General features: G+C 48.4%; 5 protein-coding genes across 5 annotated transcripts; 2 read left to right on the top strand and 3 right to left on the bottom strand.

The window, feature by feature from the left end:
- The first annotated feature begins 112 nt into the window (after positions 1-112).
- Positions 113-2,755, top strand: F4813DRAFT_360679 (AFG1-like ATPase-domain-containing protein). The gene is made up of 2 exons (XM_049243437.1): positions 113-339; positions 400-2,755. The coding sequence occupies exon 2, from the start codon at positions 610-612 to the stop codon at positions 2,608-2,610; it is 2,001 nt and encodes a 666-aa protein (XP_049099174.1). The 5' UTR covers positions 113-339; positions 400-609; the 3' UTR covers positions 2,611-2,755.
- F4813DRAFT_360678 (snare-like protein) lies at positions 2,756-3,687 on the bottom strand. The gene is made up of 2 exons (XM_049243436.1): positions 3,573-3,687; positions 2,756-3,430 (listed from the first exon to the last, which is right to left on the bottom strand). The coding sequence occupies exons 1-2, from the start codon at positions 3,621-3,623 to the stop codon at positions 2,861-2,863; spliced, it is 621 nt and encodes a 206-aa protein (XP_049099173.1). The 5' UTR covers positions 3,624-3,687; the 3' UTR covers positions 2,756-2,860.
- Positions 3,688-3,825: 138 nt separating this feature from the next.
- Positions 3,826-5,588, bottom strand: F4813DRAFT_360677 (malonyl CoA-acyl carrier protein transacylase). The gene is made up of 2 exons (XM_049243435.1): positions 5,230-5,588; positions 3,826-5,171 (listed from the first exon to the last, which is right to left on the bottom strand). The coding sequence occupies exons 1-2, from the start codon at positions 5,402-5,404 to the stop codon at positions 4,081-4,083; spliced, it is 1,266 nt and encodes a 421-aa protein (XP_049099172.1). The 5' UTR covers positions 5,405-5,588; the 3' UTR covers positions 3,826-4,080.
- Positions 5,575-7,944, bottom strand: F4813DRAFT_360675 (Mu homology domain-containing protein). Its single transcript, XM_049243434.1, has 2 exons — positions 7,735-7,944; positions 5,575-7,668 (listed from the first exon to the last, which is right to left on the bottom strand). The coding sequence occupies exons 1-2, from the start codon at positions 7,776-7,778 to the stop codon at positions 6,102-6,104; spliced, it is 1,611 nt and encodes a 536-aa protein (XP_049099171.1). The 5' UTR covers positions 7,779-7,944; the 3' UTR covers positions 5,575-6,101.
- A 71-nt stretch (positions 7,945-8,015) lies between these two features.
- F4813DRAFT_360673 (Mpp10 protein) lies at positions 8,016-10,485 on the top strand. The gene has a single exon (XM_049243433.1). It carries the CDS (start codon positions 8,119-8,121, stop codon positions 10,351-10,353), a length of 2,235 nt encoding a protein of 744 aa, XP_049099170.1. The 5' UTR covers positions 8,016-8,118; the 3' UTR covers positions 10,354-10,485.
- Positions 10,486-10,517: the final 32 nt, after the last annotated feature.

Below are 10,517 nucleotides of genomic sequence, written 5' to 3'. Positions count from 1 at the left end.
GCTTTGCTACCGTCATATGGCTCGTGCGCTGGCAACTTAGCACGGGCCAAGCAACCAATCGCAAGGACTTAACAAATCCGGGGCAACCTCTAACCTAATGTTTAAGCCTCGACTTTAACAACAACCTCAACCCTCGACATATTTCTAATTTATTTCCTACTGTTCCGTAATCTAACTTCATGCAACTCTTCTCAACGTAAAGTTATTCTAGTCGTCGACTATCGTCACGATTTATTCATAACATTCCAACACACTCACGAATATATCAAGGATAACAAAGATTGGTTGTCCCTAACTACTATTTATTCGTTTGCCTCTTTCGGAAAGTGAATATTGCAAGTTTGTCCTTTCGAAACTTCGAAATGCTTATCACCTCCATATTTGCTAAAATATATTAAGAAATCTAGCAACGTGGATACCTCTACTAGGTGCTTAACACTGATGCTGTACTCTACTGGGGGATTAGACTTTTCACTTTTTATGTGTAATTCCTAATCCCTCCATGGTAGCCAGGTAATCCTGGGGAGCACCCCTAGCAACTATATCAGCTTAGGGTACATATCGTGCCTGTCATCTGAAAGGGGTACTGGCATCATTTAATAACTCGAGATGAGACGAAGCATCAGTTCAGTCACGATTACAGATCCCCTGGTGAAGTATCAGTCACTACTAGCGACTGGGGTCTGTTCCCCCGATGCTGCTCAGCATCGATTAGCAATTCATCTTCAAAAGGTCTATCATCGGCTCAAGGATTATTCACCATCACATGAGTACCGCGTTAGATTAAAAGCCATTACAAATGCCCTGGACAGTGCTAGAAAGGAAGATAAAGACCCGTCGCGTACTCTCGCAGTCGAGAGCCATCCTATCTGGCGCAATCCCCTTTTTTCTCGATTCTTCGCTCGCAATGAGAGTAAGGATGCCCTGGCTCTTATAAAAGTTCTCACGAGCCATGAAGAGGCGATTCAAATAGATTCGCCGCAAGGCTTATTCCTATCAGGTGAAGTTGGCACTGGCAAGTCAATGCTACTTGACCTCCTGGCTGACGGGTTACCGACGAGCCGCAAAAGACGATGGCATTTTAATACTTTCATGCTTTATACCTTGTCCCAGCTTGAGCGTTATCGGAAGTCACATTCACATCTAGACCGTGGTGACCAGGAATATTCGTTACTATGGATGGCTAAGGATATGGTTGAGAAATCACCGATTCTTTTTCTGGATGAGTTTCAACTCCCGGATAGAGCGGCAAGCAAAATACTCAGTAATCTGTTCATTGCATTCTTTCAACTAGGTGGCGTCCTCGTTGCTTCGTCAAATCGTATGCCAGACGAGCTAGAAAAAGCTACCGGAGTCGAATACGTTCCTCCTACAACTAGCAGTCTCATAGGTCAAGTCTTGGGGCTGAGGCAGACTCGTGGAAGAGGGGAACTCTTCGGTTCTACTAGTGATTTTGCATCATTTCTTGAAGTTTTGAAAGCAAGATGCGAATTCTGGCAGATGGAAGGAGGCAAAGACTGGAGGCGCCGTGAGGCTAGCGAGTTGCTGAGCCAGCGTGTTAAGGCCCCTATTGAGAATTATATATCTGACGAATCAGCAATGACTTCCACCACAGTACTTTCATCCAATGCAAAGACTCAAGATACAGGCGAATCAAATATATCCGTCGCAGCGCCAAGGAATTATTTCCTCATAGGTGAGACAGATGAAGCTCTGTGGATGGAAACATTAAACCGCTTGGTTTTGCCACCTGAAAAGCACGAAATACCTTGGGAGTCCTTAACAGTGACCGTTTATGGTCGGGCCATCACTATCCCTCAGCATTACGGAGGGTCTGTTTTATGGGACTTTAAGGACCTCGTCTCTTCCTTCGGACCAGCCGATTATATTACGATGGCCTCAACTTTTCATACCTTCATCATCGATGGCGTGCCTATCTTAACGATCCTTAAAAAGAACGAGGCAAGGAGACTCATCACGTTATTGGACGCATTGTATGAAGCCAGGTGTAAATTAGTTATCCGGGCCGAAGCCGCTCCTGATGATCTATTCTTCCCGGAAGCGAAGGTTGTCCCCTCACCCGTGAAACGGGATGCTTCTAAAGGAAGCGAGAGTATTGACGGAGACGTAATACACTCCGAGACGGTTGCCGAGGTTTACCAGGATACAATGTCGCCTTTCAGGCCAAATATCTCGTCATACACCGACTCAAGAAATACGGACTATGATCCGGATCAGGATTCCGACTTTGGTGTAGAGCAAAAGTCCAAAGTAGACTTCAGTAACACTAGTGCGTTTACTGGAGAGGATGAACGATTCGCCTACAAGCGAGCCACGAGTCGGCTCTGGGAACTTTGCGGAGCTCAATGGCATAGCCGCACAGGGGACAACTGGTGGCAGCCACTTCCTCCAGAAGCACGGCATTGGGAAGGTTCGCCAGTTTCGAAGCCACGGTCGTGGTCAGCCTCGCCGACTGTCCGAGGGGATGATGCTAGCATGGGACCATCAGTAGAGCTCGAAGAACCTGCAGGTCTACAACGGCTACGGGTCGAATATTTAAAGAAGACCTTCTCGGGAGAGGGCCAGGCGAAAAGTCGCGACCAGGAGTAGGGATCTAATCCATAGAATTGTGTATATCATGTATATCATGTCTAGATAGAGCACGTATATAAATGCGCAACACCGTATAAACGAAATACCAAATATCATTCCACCACGAACGCCTAGACTCCATGCTCCATGCCAGCCCATAACGCCACTATACATGCATGCGCATTCGAGCAGTCACGCTCTCCCAAACCCAAACTCGCCCTTCATCTTCCCCCTTCCCCTTCTCCCCTATGTATACCCTTCCACCCAACTACAAACTCATCAGCCCCGGCGCCCACCCCTCCCCAATCCGCCTCATCTCGTCCGCAAACTTCCGACTCGTAATCCTCTTGCCCCCCACGCCGCCGCCCAGCGGCAACACCAGCGGCGCATGCTCGTCCGGGTCGTAAAACGGATTCTGCAGCAGCCGAACATAGGCAGTCTGCATGGCGCGAAACACGACGCGCAGCTCCGTGTCCCTCAGCCCAACGCCGCCCCTGACGACCCCCGCGGCGCTGCTTCCGGCCACGCGGCCCCGCATGTCGACTACGGCGACGAACTTGACGCCCGTGTTCGTCTCGAAGCCGTACGCGGCCAGGCGCTCGTCCACGGCGTGCAGGAGGCCGAAATCGCCGGTGAGATTGGGGGTTGGGGTGGTGGTGGCTGCGGCGGCGGTGGGGGCACCGGCTGTGGGTGCGGCGCCGGCGCGGCGGGCGCGCGTTTCGAAGATGTCGAGGGTGCTGCTGAGGAGGAGGGAGAATTGCAGGGGCGTGCGCAGGGGGGCGCGGGTGTTGCTCGCGGGGTCGTAGGAGGGGAATATGGTTATGTGGAGGGGGTTGTTCTAGTTGCGGTTTGATGTTAGCGAGGAGTGATGGTGGTCGGAGTGGTTTGGGCGGTTTCGCGGAGTGGAAATGGGTGAGTGAGGTTGCACGTATAGTTTAGGATAGAGGGAAGGTAGGGAGGAAAATAATAAACGAACGTACATTTCGCCCTATAACACCTAGGCAGGCTATAGAGGGTATTGCGGTCGCCATCGCTACATGTGCTGCCGGTTTTGCGCTGCTGTGTATACGCTGGGATTGAGAAGGTGGAAAGATGTAAAGATGGTTGAGTGCTTGGGTTTGGTGAAGTTGAGCTATCGATAATGAGCTTGAGGTTGCCCCACTATTTGGTCTTTAGTGAATCAAAGGGGGACATAACACCTTCAGGGGTATAACCACTAAATATACATTGTAGCAGAGATATAAATATAAATGTTTATTATTCGAGTAGCATCTATCATCTTACAGACGTCTGTACGCAAATTTATCTAGCATGATATCTAAGTACCTACAATGTAATAGCATATAGTTGTTTTAAAAGGCCCGATGAACCTTGAGAGATCTAAAACTACCTCCTCCCATCATGAAATATCATCTATAAGACACCATAGGGGGGGGAAAGGGGGGTTGGCATCTTGTCCCACGTAGTATCATGTAGACGGTACTCTTCCTACTCTTCTTCCTCTTGTAATGACTCAGTCTTTTCTAACCCTTTCAAAACATCTTCGATCTCGACTGGGTCGGTAATAGCCCAGACACCACCCCCTTTAACCGAGTCCATCCCGCGCATGCCCACCTCCTTTCCTACAAGGTTCCTGCCAACTTTTCCAGGCCCAATACCGATCCACCTTCTAACTTTCTGCTCTTGATCCAGATACTTGATGCTGTCCCACCATCTGACAGTTTCGAGGCATTGTCGCGCCAGTAGGTCTTTCACATCCGCGGCGTCTTCGAATGGCCGCGCACTCACGTTGCTTACACATTGTAGTCGACCCGGAAAGGTGATGACATCCTTATCTTCGCGGCCCTTTGCTTTACTCTTCCTCGAGACTAGTTCTCGCACCACGTTGACTGCCGGCCTCATGATTGGACTGTGGAATGGACTGTCGCTATTTAATCGAACCGCTCTAGGGTCGTGGCCAAGGAATTGTCGGACATGAGCTGTCAGTTCCTTGATCCTTTGTATATTCCCGCTCAACACAATCTGATTCTTGCTGTTGATATTTGCGATAAGTACCTGGTCGATGGGCTTCATGGAGTCGGCGCTCTCACTCCTCGCGCCAGCACTGCGGTATCCCACGAAGTCGTCTATAGCCTCGATCAGTTGCGTTAAATACTCGGGCTCCGTAACGACAGCCACCATGCCATATTCTCCTCCGTATTTTTCTTTAGCCTTCTGGGTAGCCTCCGCCATAGCCTCCGCGCGTTTGCGCACCATATATAAAGCGTCTTCGAATTCTAATACACCTCCTGCCACTAACGCTGCGAATTCGCCTAGTGAATGTCCGAGCGATACATCCACTCGCTTAGATATATCAAAGTTGAATTCGTTCTCGAGGATGCGGAGAATGAAGATGGAGGTTGCCATGATCGCCGGCTGGGCGTTGGGCGTTGCGGTTAGTACTCGGCTTGGGCCATTTTGTATTATGTCTGATAGCTTGTATCCCATATAACTATCAATCTCATCGATTATATGTGCGGCTCTGGCTGGGAAGGCTTCGATCCAGGGCGTAAGCATTCCGACTTTCTGGACTCCTTGGCCTATAATATAGCAGAACTAATTAGTTTAGTTCTCGGGGGGTTCCATTGAAATCCTGACCTGGAAAGAAGATAGCAGTCCGCGGTCTCTTTCCTTTTATTGATGCATAGCTTCGACGGCTAATTGGACCGATGGGGTATACCGCCGCACCGAGGAAATCAGTTGAGCTGAACCGGCGATATACCCAATCCGCGGCGCGGATGGGCCGGCGCAACGGGGAAATGAACACACTCATCACCGCAGGCCAGCTATGTTTGCGCTGCGGCGATCAATTCTCACGGTCATCGAATGTGGAACTTGGCTAAGCCGTTGAGCAAGAAGATAAGATAGGTAGTAATTGGTGCAAAAGGAGATTCAGGTTAAAGGAGTGAAAGAGTAAAAGTTCAGAAGTTGTAAGGTTGAAGTTTCGATTGATGACTCTAGTTGTTGAAGTATTGAGGTACATACCTCAGGTACCTACTAGGTACAGCTACCTCGGCCCTTGTTCGACAAGTTGATGCTAAGCTGCCCGCAATTGCCAAGGTCTCTCCCCCACATTCTTCCCCGGATCTAGCTCAGTATATGTACTATGTATCTACAGGCACTTTATGTACATAGGTAGGTACCTAATGTACCTAAGGTTATATTATGTACATTCGAAGATATCCGTTAAACCAATCTCAAGGTAATAGTATTTGTGTTACTTGTTCGTCCTTCACTTATTTAGAGCTTTGCTAAAGTCCGGTTTGATATCGAGAGGACGGAGATAATCATTCAATAGTAGTACCCAGCTTGACGCCTTGCTGATCCATGCGTAGTGATATCTTATAGCTCCTCAGCATGCACACCAAAACGCCGATCATGCAATCATGCAGTACATTGCTGGAGCATTGCTGGAGCATTACTGGATAGTGCAATTCCAAATGTAACCGTCCATATGCCCTACGTACCCTTTAACACCTGGTCTCGACTCCCCCCTTGCTAATGGTAAGATACTTCACACCCTTATACGGTTTTATTCCTTCGCCCAGACCTCGACTCTTTCTCGGGTCAATGAGGATGCTCTCGACCTTAATTCCACTTGATAACCACCCCTTGACAGAGAAGCTAACAGACGCAGAGCTCGGCATAAGGATCTTGTTCTGGGCAATTCTTTTTGCTTCCTTTTCGCTGTCCGAGCTTCCTTCGCCATTTTTGGGCTTCTCGTTGGCATTGCTTTGATATGGCTCGTCGTAAGTATAGTCCTTGCCGAAACCGAACCCATTAGAATCGGCATCTTCTTGATCTTCAGATAATGGACCCTGGACTGAGCATCGAAGGCCATAGTAAGATGTCCCGGTAGAAAGCTCCTTTGTGGGTATATGCCATTCCAATACCCTATCTCCTGCACTAAAACTAGCGTCTCCTTTACTCGGTCGAATATCTGAAAGGTTCCTAACTTCGGAAGGTAGCGGTACTGAGACGATAAGGTCTTGTAATAATGGCGCGCCGGCTGAGCCTGGGTGTGGTCCTCCGAACCCTCTGCTACCCGAACCGCCACCTCTACCAGATGACCCTGATATTGAAGAACTAGAAGATCCAAAGTTCTTGTTGATGATGAGCCGAACTTCGAAGTCTGAACCGGTTGATCCCAACCCGGTTTTAACCTCGATATTTACTGGAAGTCTTAGGCTGTTCGAACCCAAATTCCCGCTCTTTCCATTGGTGAAAGGTAGTAGGTCCACTTCATAGCCTGCGAGGATGAAGCGTCCATCAGGGGGTATGAAGCTGAGTTCTCCTGGGTTCTCCTTCCATCTGCTTAATCGTACACATGGGTGGAATACTGGTAATTCCATAACGCTGTTTAGGTTATGTTTTCCTGAGGGCCCAGTGATATTTATGAGGATATCTGGAACTCCAGATACCTTAGACGTAAATGCAATAGTACCATTCGCATATGCAGCGATTGGCCTACCAGATGGTGCAAGAGTGACAGACAACGTCTCTACAATATCGGCGTACATCTCATTTGACGTATGTCGCACATTTGCTCGCCTCCAGGGGAGAGCCGGCGCAGTTTGAGATATAAGGGACGGTGCGTTGGAGTTACTAGGGGATTTGCCAGGCAGATTAATGCTACCTAATAGCTTCCCTAGTAGACCTTCTACTTCGACCACATCCCTCAACGCGTTCGGCTCTGTAGTATTAACAGCGCCGGCATCGCACATCTCAGTAAGAAGTTGAGCAACGACATCGTAATTTGCTTCGATCTTATGCGCTAGGACCGGCGCGCCGAGGAACTCTTCGAGAGCGTCGATTATGCGATGGAGGAACTCGAGGACGAGAAGAGGCTCTATCTCAGAAGAAGAGGTGGCCAAGTAAAGTATATTTGCATGTATAAGACTAAATACAAGGGTTGGAGGGTTGGTATTTGGTAGGTATATTAAGTTGGGTCTCGGAGCCGGATGTTCGAGATACAGGGGAAGAAGGACGGCGGCCGAAAGAGGGCGTGATGTATAGATATGAGAGAGTATCGCACGACTATACGGTCATTGTCAGTTTCGAAGGAGTTTAGAATATAATATTTTAAGGAGAGGAAGGGCTGACTTATGCTCATCGTAGATGTGCAGCGCCTCTATTACGCCGTTCATGTTGGCTGGGTTGCTATGCACATCATTAGATCTAGAAGATAGGTACCTAGGTAGGTAGAAAATGAGGCTAAATATTTCAAGGTACAGCTAAGAGAGAGATACTGTGATGCCGTCAGAGGGTCCAAGACTAAATTGTGGGACACTAAATTATGGGACAACTCTTTAACTTAATATTTATCGATAAGCACCGTAGCGTGTGGGGGTCCTTGCTTCATCCTAGAACTACATAGTAGGAAAGTTTTTCTGAACCGGTCAATTTTTCTGGATTCGCCGAACCATTGATTAAAAAAAAAGTCCAGTATTTATATTCATCCTCCCCTCTTCGCTAGAGTAACAAGCAATGGCGGGGCCTGCAAGCACCACGTCTTCCATGACCTCAACTTCACATACTTTAACACATGCGCCATCAGTAGGATTTCTATCTTCTTTTGTCGACTCCTCAAAACCATCTAGCGCCGTAGAGATGCTAGAACTTTTTGAGGCTATCAAGTCCGGCAACCGGCATAGCTTCCTACAACCAGCCTCTACAATCCCGAATGCTTCGCTGCAGCTTGCGAAGGCTACGCTAGATGCATATGCCGGGCAAATATGCGACGAACAACAGCAGCGCCAAAGGGAAGAGAGCAAGAAGCGGAAACGAGCTGAGAACGGGCTAGGCAAAGGCGAAATACTAAAGATCAGGAAGCTTCACGTTGATGGGTTCGAAAGTAGCCAAGTTTGGCAACAGGCAAGAAGAATTATCACAAGCGCACTGCAGGATTCGAAAAGTGCACTCCAAGAATTAGAAGACCAGAAGAAGATACAGGTGAACGGCATCAACGGAAATGCGCATATCGATATCGACGAACCGGCTAAGGACATCTCCGACGATGATTCGGTTGACGGCGAGTCTGCCTCAGAGCTCGAAGATTCGGAAGGACTTATAGAAGATGATGAGGAAGATGATGAGGAAGATATCGAGGACGATTCCGAATTATCAGATAATGATATAGAGGGGGGTCTAGAAGACATCGATGAGGAAGATGAGGTCGACGATGAAGATGAGCCTGAAGAGTTCTCACAGGAGCTGGTTGAAGATCCTAATGGTCTTAACGATGGTTTCTTTTCCATTGATGAATTCAACAAACAGACCCAATTGTTTGAGGATGCCGATGCCCGAGGAGACCCGGACGTTGACCATGCAAGTGATGACGACGAAGTAGATTGGCACGCCGACCCGCGCTCTATAAAGCCATCCAGTAACGGAAAGAAACCCAAAAAACCTACTGATGACGTCGATGACGAGATACTTTCTGATATCGAAGACGATGAGGAAGATGGAGGACCGACCTTCGGTAACATGGATCTAGATGCGCCAGAAGGAGAGAGCGAAGAAGAAGGAGACGAAATAGATGGTGAAGATGATTCAAACGCTAATGAGATCTATTACAAAGATTTCTTCGCTCCCCCGCAGCGGAAGGGGGCTAAAAACAGCAAAGCCAAGCAGTTCAGGGAGCCTCGGCCGACCAAACCTGATGACAACGACGTTGATCGAGCAATGGCCGATGTCCGGCGAGATTTGTTCGAAGACGAATCAGAGAGAGAAGATTCGGAAGATGCTCTTTCTGACGCTTCTGCGGGTGACCCTAAATCCAGGAAATCGGCACACGAAAGGCGACAAGCCAAGCTAGCAGAAGAGATTCGGCAGCTTGAGGCTGCAAATGTAGCTAAGAGGCAATGGGCAATGTCTGGAGAAGCTAAAGCTGCTGATCGGCCGATGAACTCTCTGTTAGGGGAGGATCTCGACTTTGAGCACGTGGGTAAGCCTGTGCCGGTCATTACGGCTGAAGTGAGCGAGAGTATCGAGGATATGATTAAACGTCGTATTCTAGCCCAAGAATTTGACGAAGTTGCTAAACGACGTCCTGATGCCTCCGAGTTCTCGTCCAACACTAGACGAGGACTTGTCGATCTAGACGACACCAAAGCTAAGCAGTCACTTGCGGAGATCTACGAGGAGGAGCACGTCAAGAACACAAACCCAGACTCTTACGTGAGCAAGGCTGACGAGAAACTGGGAAAAGAGGAGAAGGAAATTGAGCAGATGTGGAAGGAAGTTAGCGCGAGCCTTGATGCTCTCACTAGCTGGCACTACAAACCCAAGCCCGCTGCACCCTCACTCACGGTCGTATCGGATGTGGCAACAATCAGCATGGAAGACGCTCAACCTACGACCTCTCAGGGCGTCAGCGGTGGTGACCATACTTTGGCCCCGCAAGAAATCTACAAGGCTGGCAAGGACACTGCTGAAAAGGGTGAGGTGGTTGCCAAGAGTGGTCTACCTGTTGCTAAGGAAGAGATGAGTAGAGAGGACAAGGTTAGAAGACGCAGGAGAGAGAAGGAGAGGATACGAAAGGCTGGCGGTCTCGAAGACAAGAAACCTAAGAGCGCGAAGGCTCAGGCGCAGAAGCAGACTCTTGGTGATCTCAAGCTGGGCGGTGTTAAAGTCATCAATAAGAAGGGCGAGATTGTGGATATGGAAGGTAATAAGGCAAAGGCGGCTAAGGCTGTGTCGAGTAGTAGTTTCAAGCTTTGATACTAGCTTTGTGAAGATTAATTAAAATTGGATTTAAACTTCTATATAATTATTGATTTAACATTGAACTATGTTAATATACTAGGTTAGGTTAGGTTAATAGGTATCTTGATGAAAGGCCGTCATATCCCCGATTTTACGGCTCCGGAGGTGATTATGTACAA

Source organism: Daldinia decipiens (assembly GCF_022478715.1).
Source record: "Daldinia decipiens strain CBS 113046 unplaced genomic scaffold F4813scaffold_18, whole genome shotgun sequence".
Taxonomy (NCBI): domain Eukaryota; kingdom Fungi; phylum Ascomycota; class Sordariomycetes; order Xylariales; family Hypoxylaceae; genus Daldinia; species Daldinia decipiens.
The sequence above is the reverse complement of the archived record's forward strand: the minus strand, read 5'-3'. Positions and strand labels throughout refer to the sequence as shown.

Bases quoted from the DNA above. Each gene is read 5' to 3' on its own strand.
- F4813DRAFT_360675 (XM_049243434.1), bottom strand. From the start codon at position 7,778: ATGAACGGCGTAATAGAGGCGCTGCACATCTACGATGAGCATAA. The intron at 7,669-7,734 runs GTCAGCCCTTCC...ATGACCGTATAG, and splicing joins CACATCTACGATGAGCATAA to TCGTGCGATACTCTCTCATA.
- F4813DRAFT_360678 (XM_049243436.1), bottom strand. From the start codon at position 3,623: ATGGCGACCGCAATACCCTCTATAGCCTGCCTAGGTGTTATAGGGCGA. The intron at 3,431-3,572 runs GTACGTTCGTTT...AACCGCAACTAG, and splicing joins TAGGTGTTATAGGGCGAAAT to AACAACCCCCTCCACATAAC.
- F4813DRAFT_360673 (XM_049243433.1), top strand. From the start codon at position 8,119: ATGGCGGGGCCTGCAAGCACCACGTCTTCCATGACCTCAACTTCACAT.
- F4813DRAFT_360679 (XM_049243437.1), top strand. From the start codon at position 610: ATGAGACGAAGCATCAGTTCAGTCACGATTACAGATCCCCTGGTGAAG.
- F4813DRAFT_360677 (XM_049243435.1), bottom strand. From the start codon at position 5,404: ATGAGTGTGTTCATTTCCCCGTTGCGCCGGCCCATCCGCGCCGCGGAT. The intron at 5,172-5,229 runs GTCAGGATTTCA...GCTATATTATAG, and splicing joins GACTGCTATCTTCTTTCCAG to GCCAAGGAGTCCAGAAAGTC.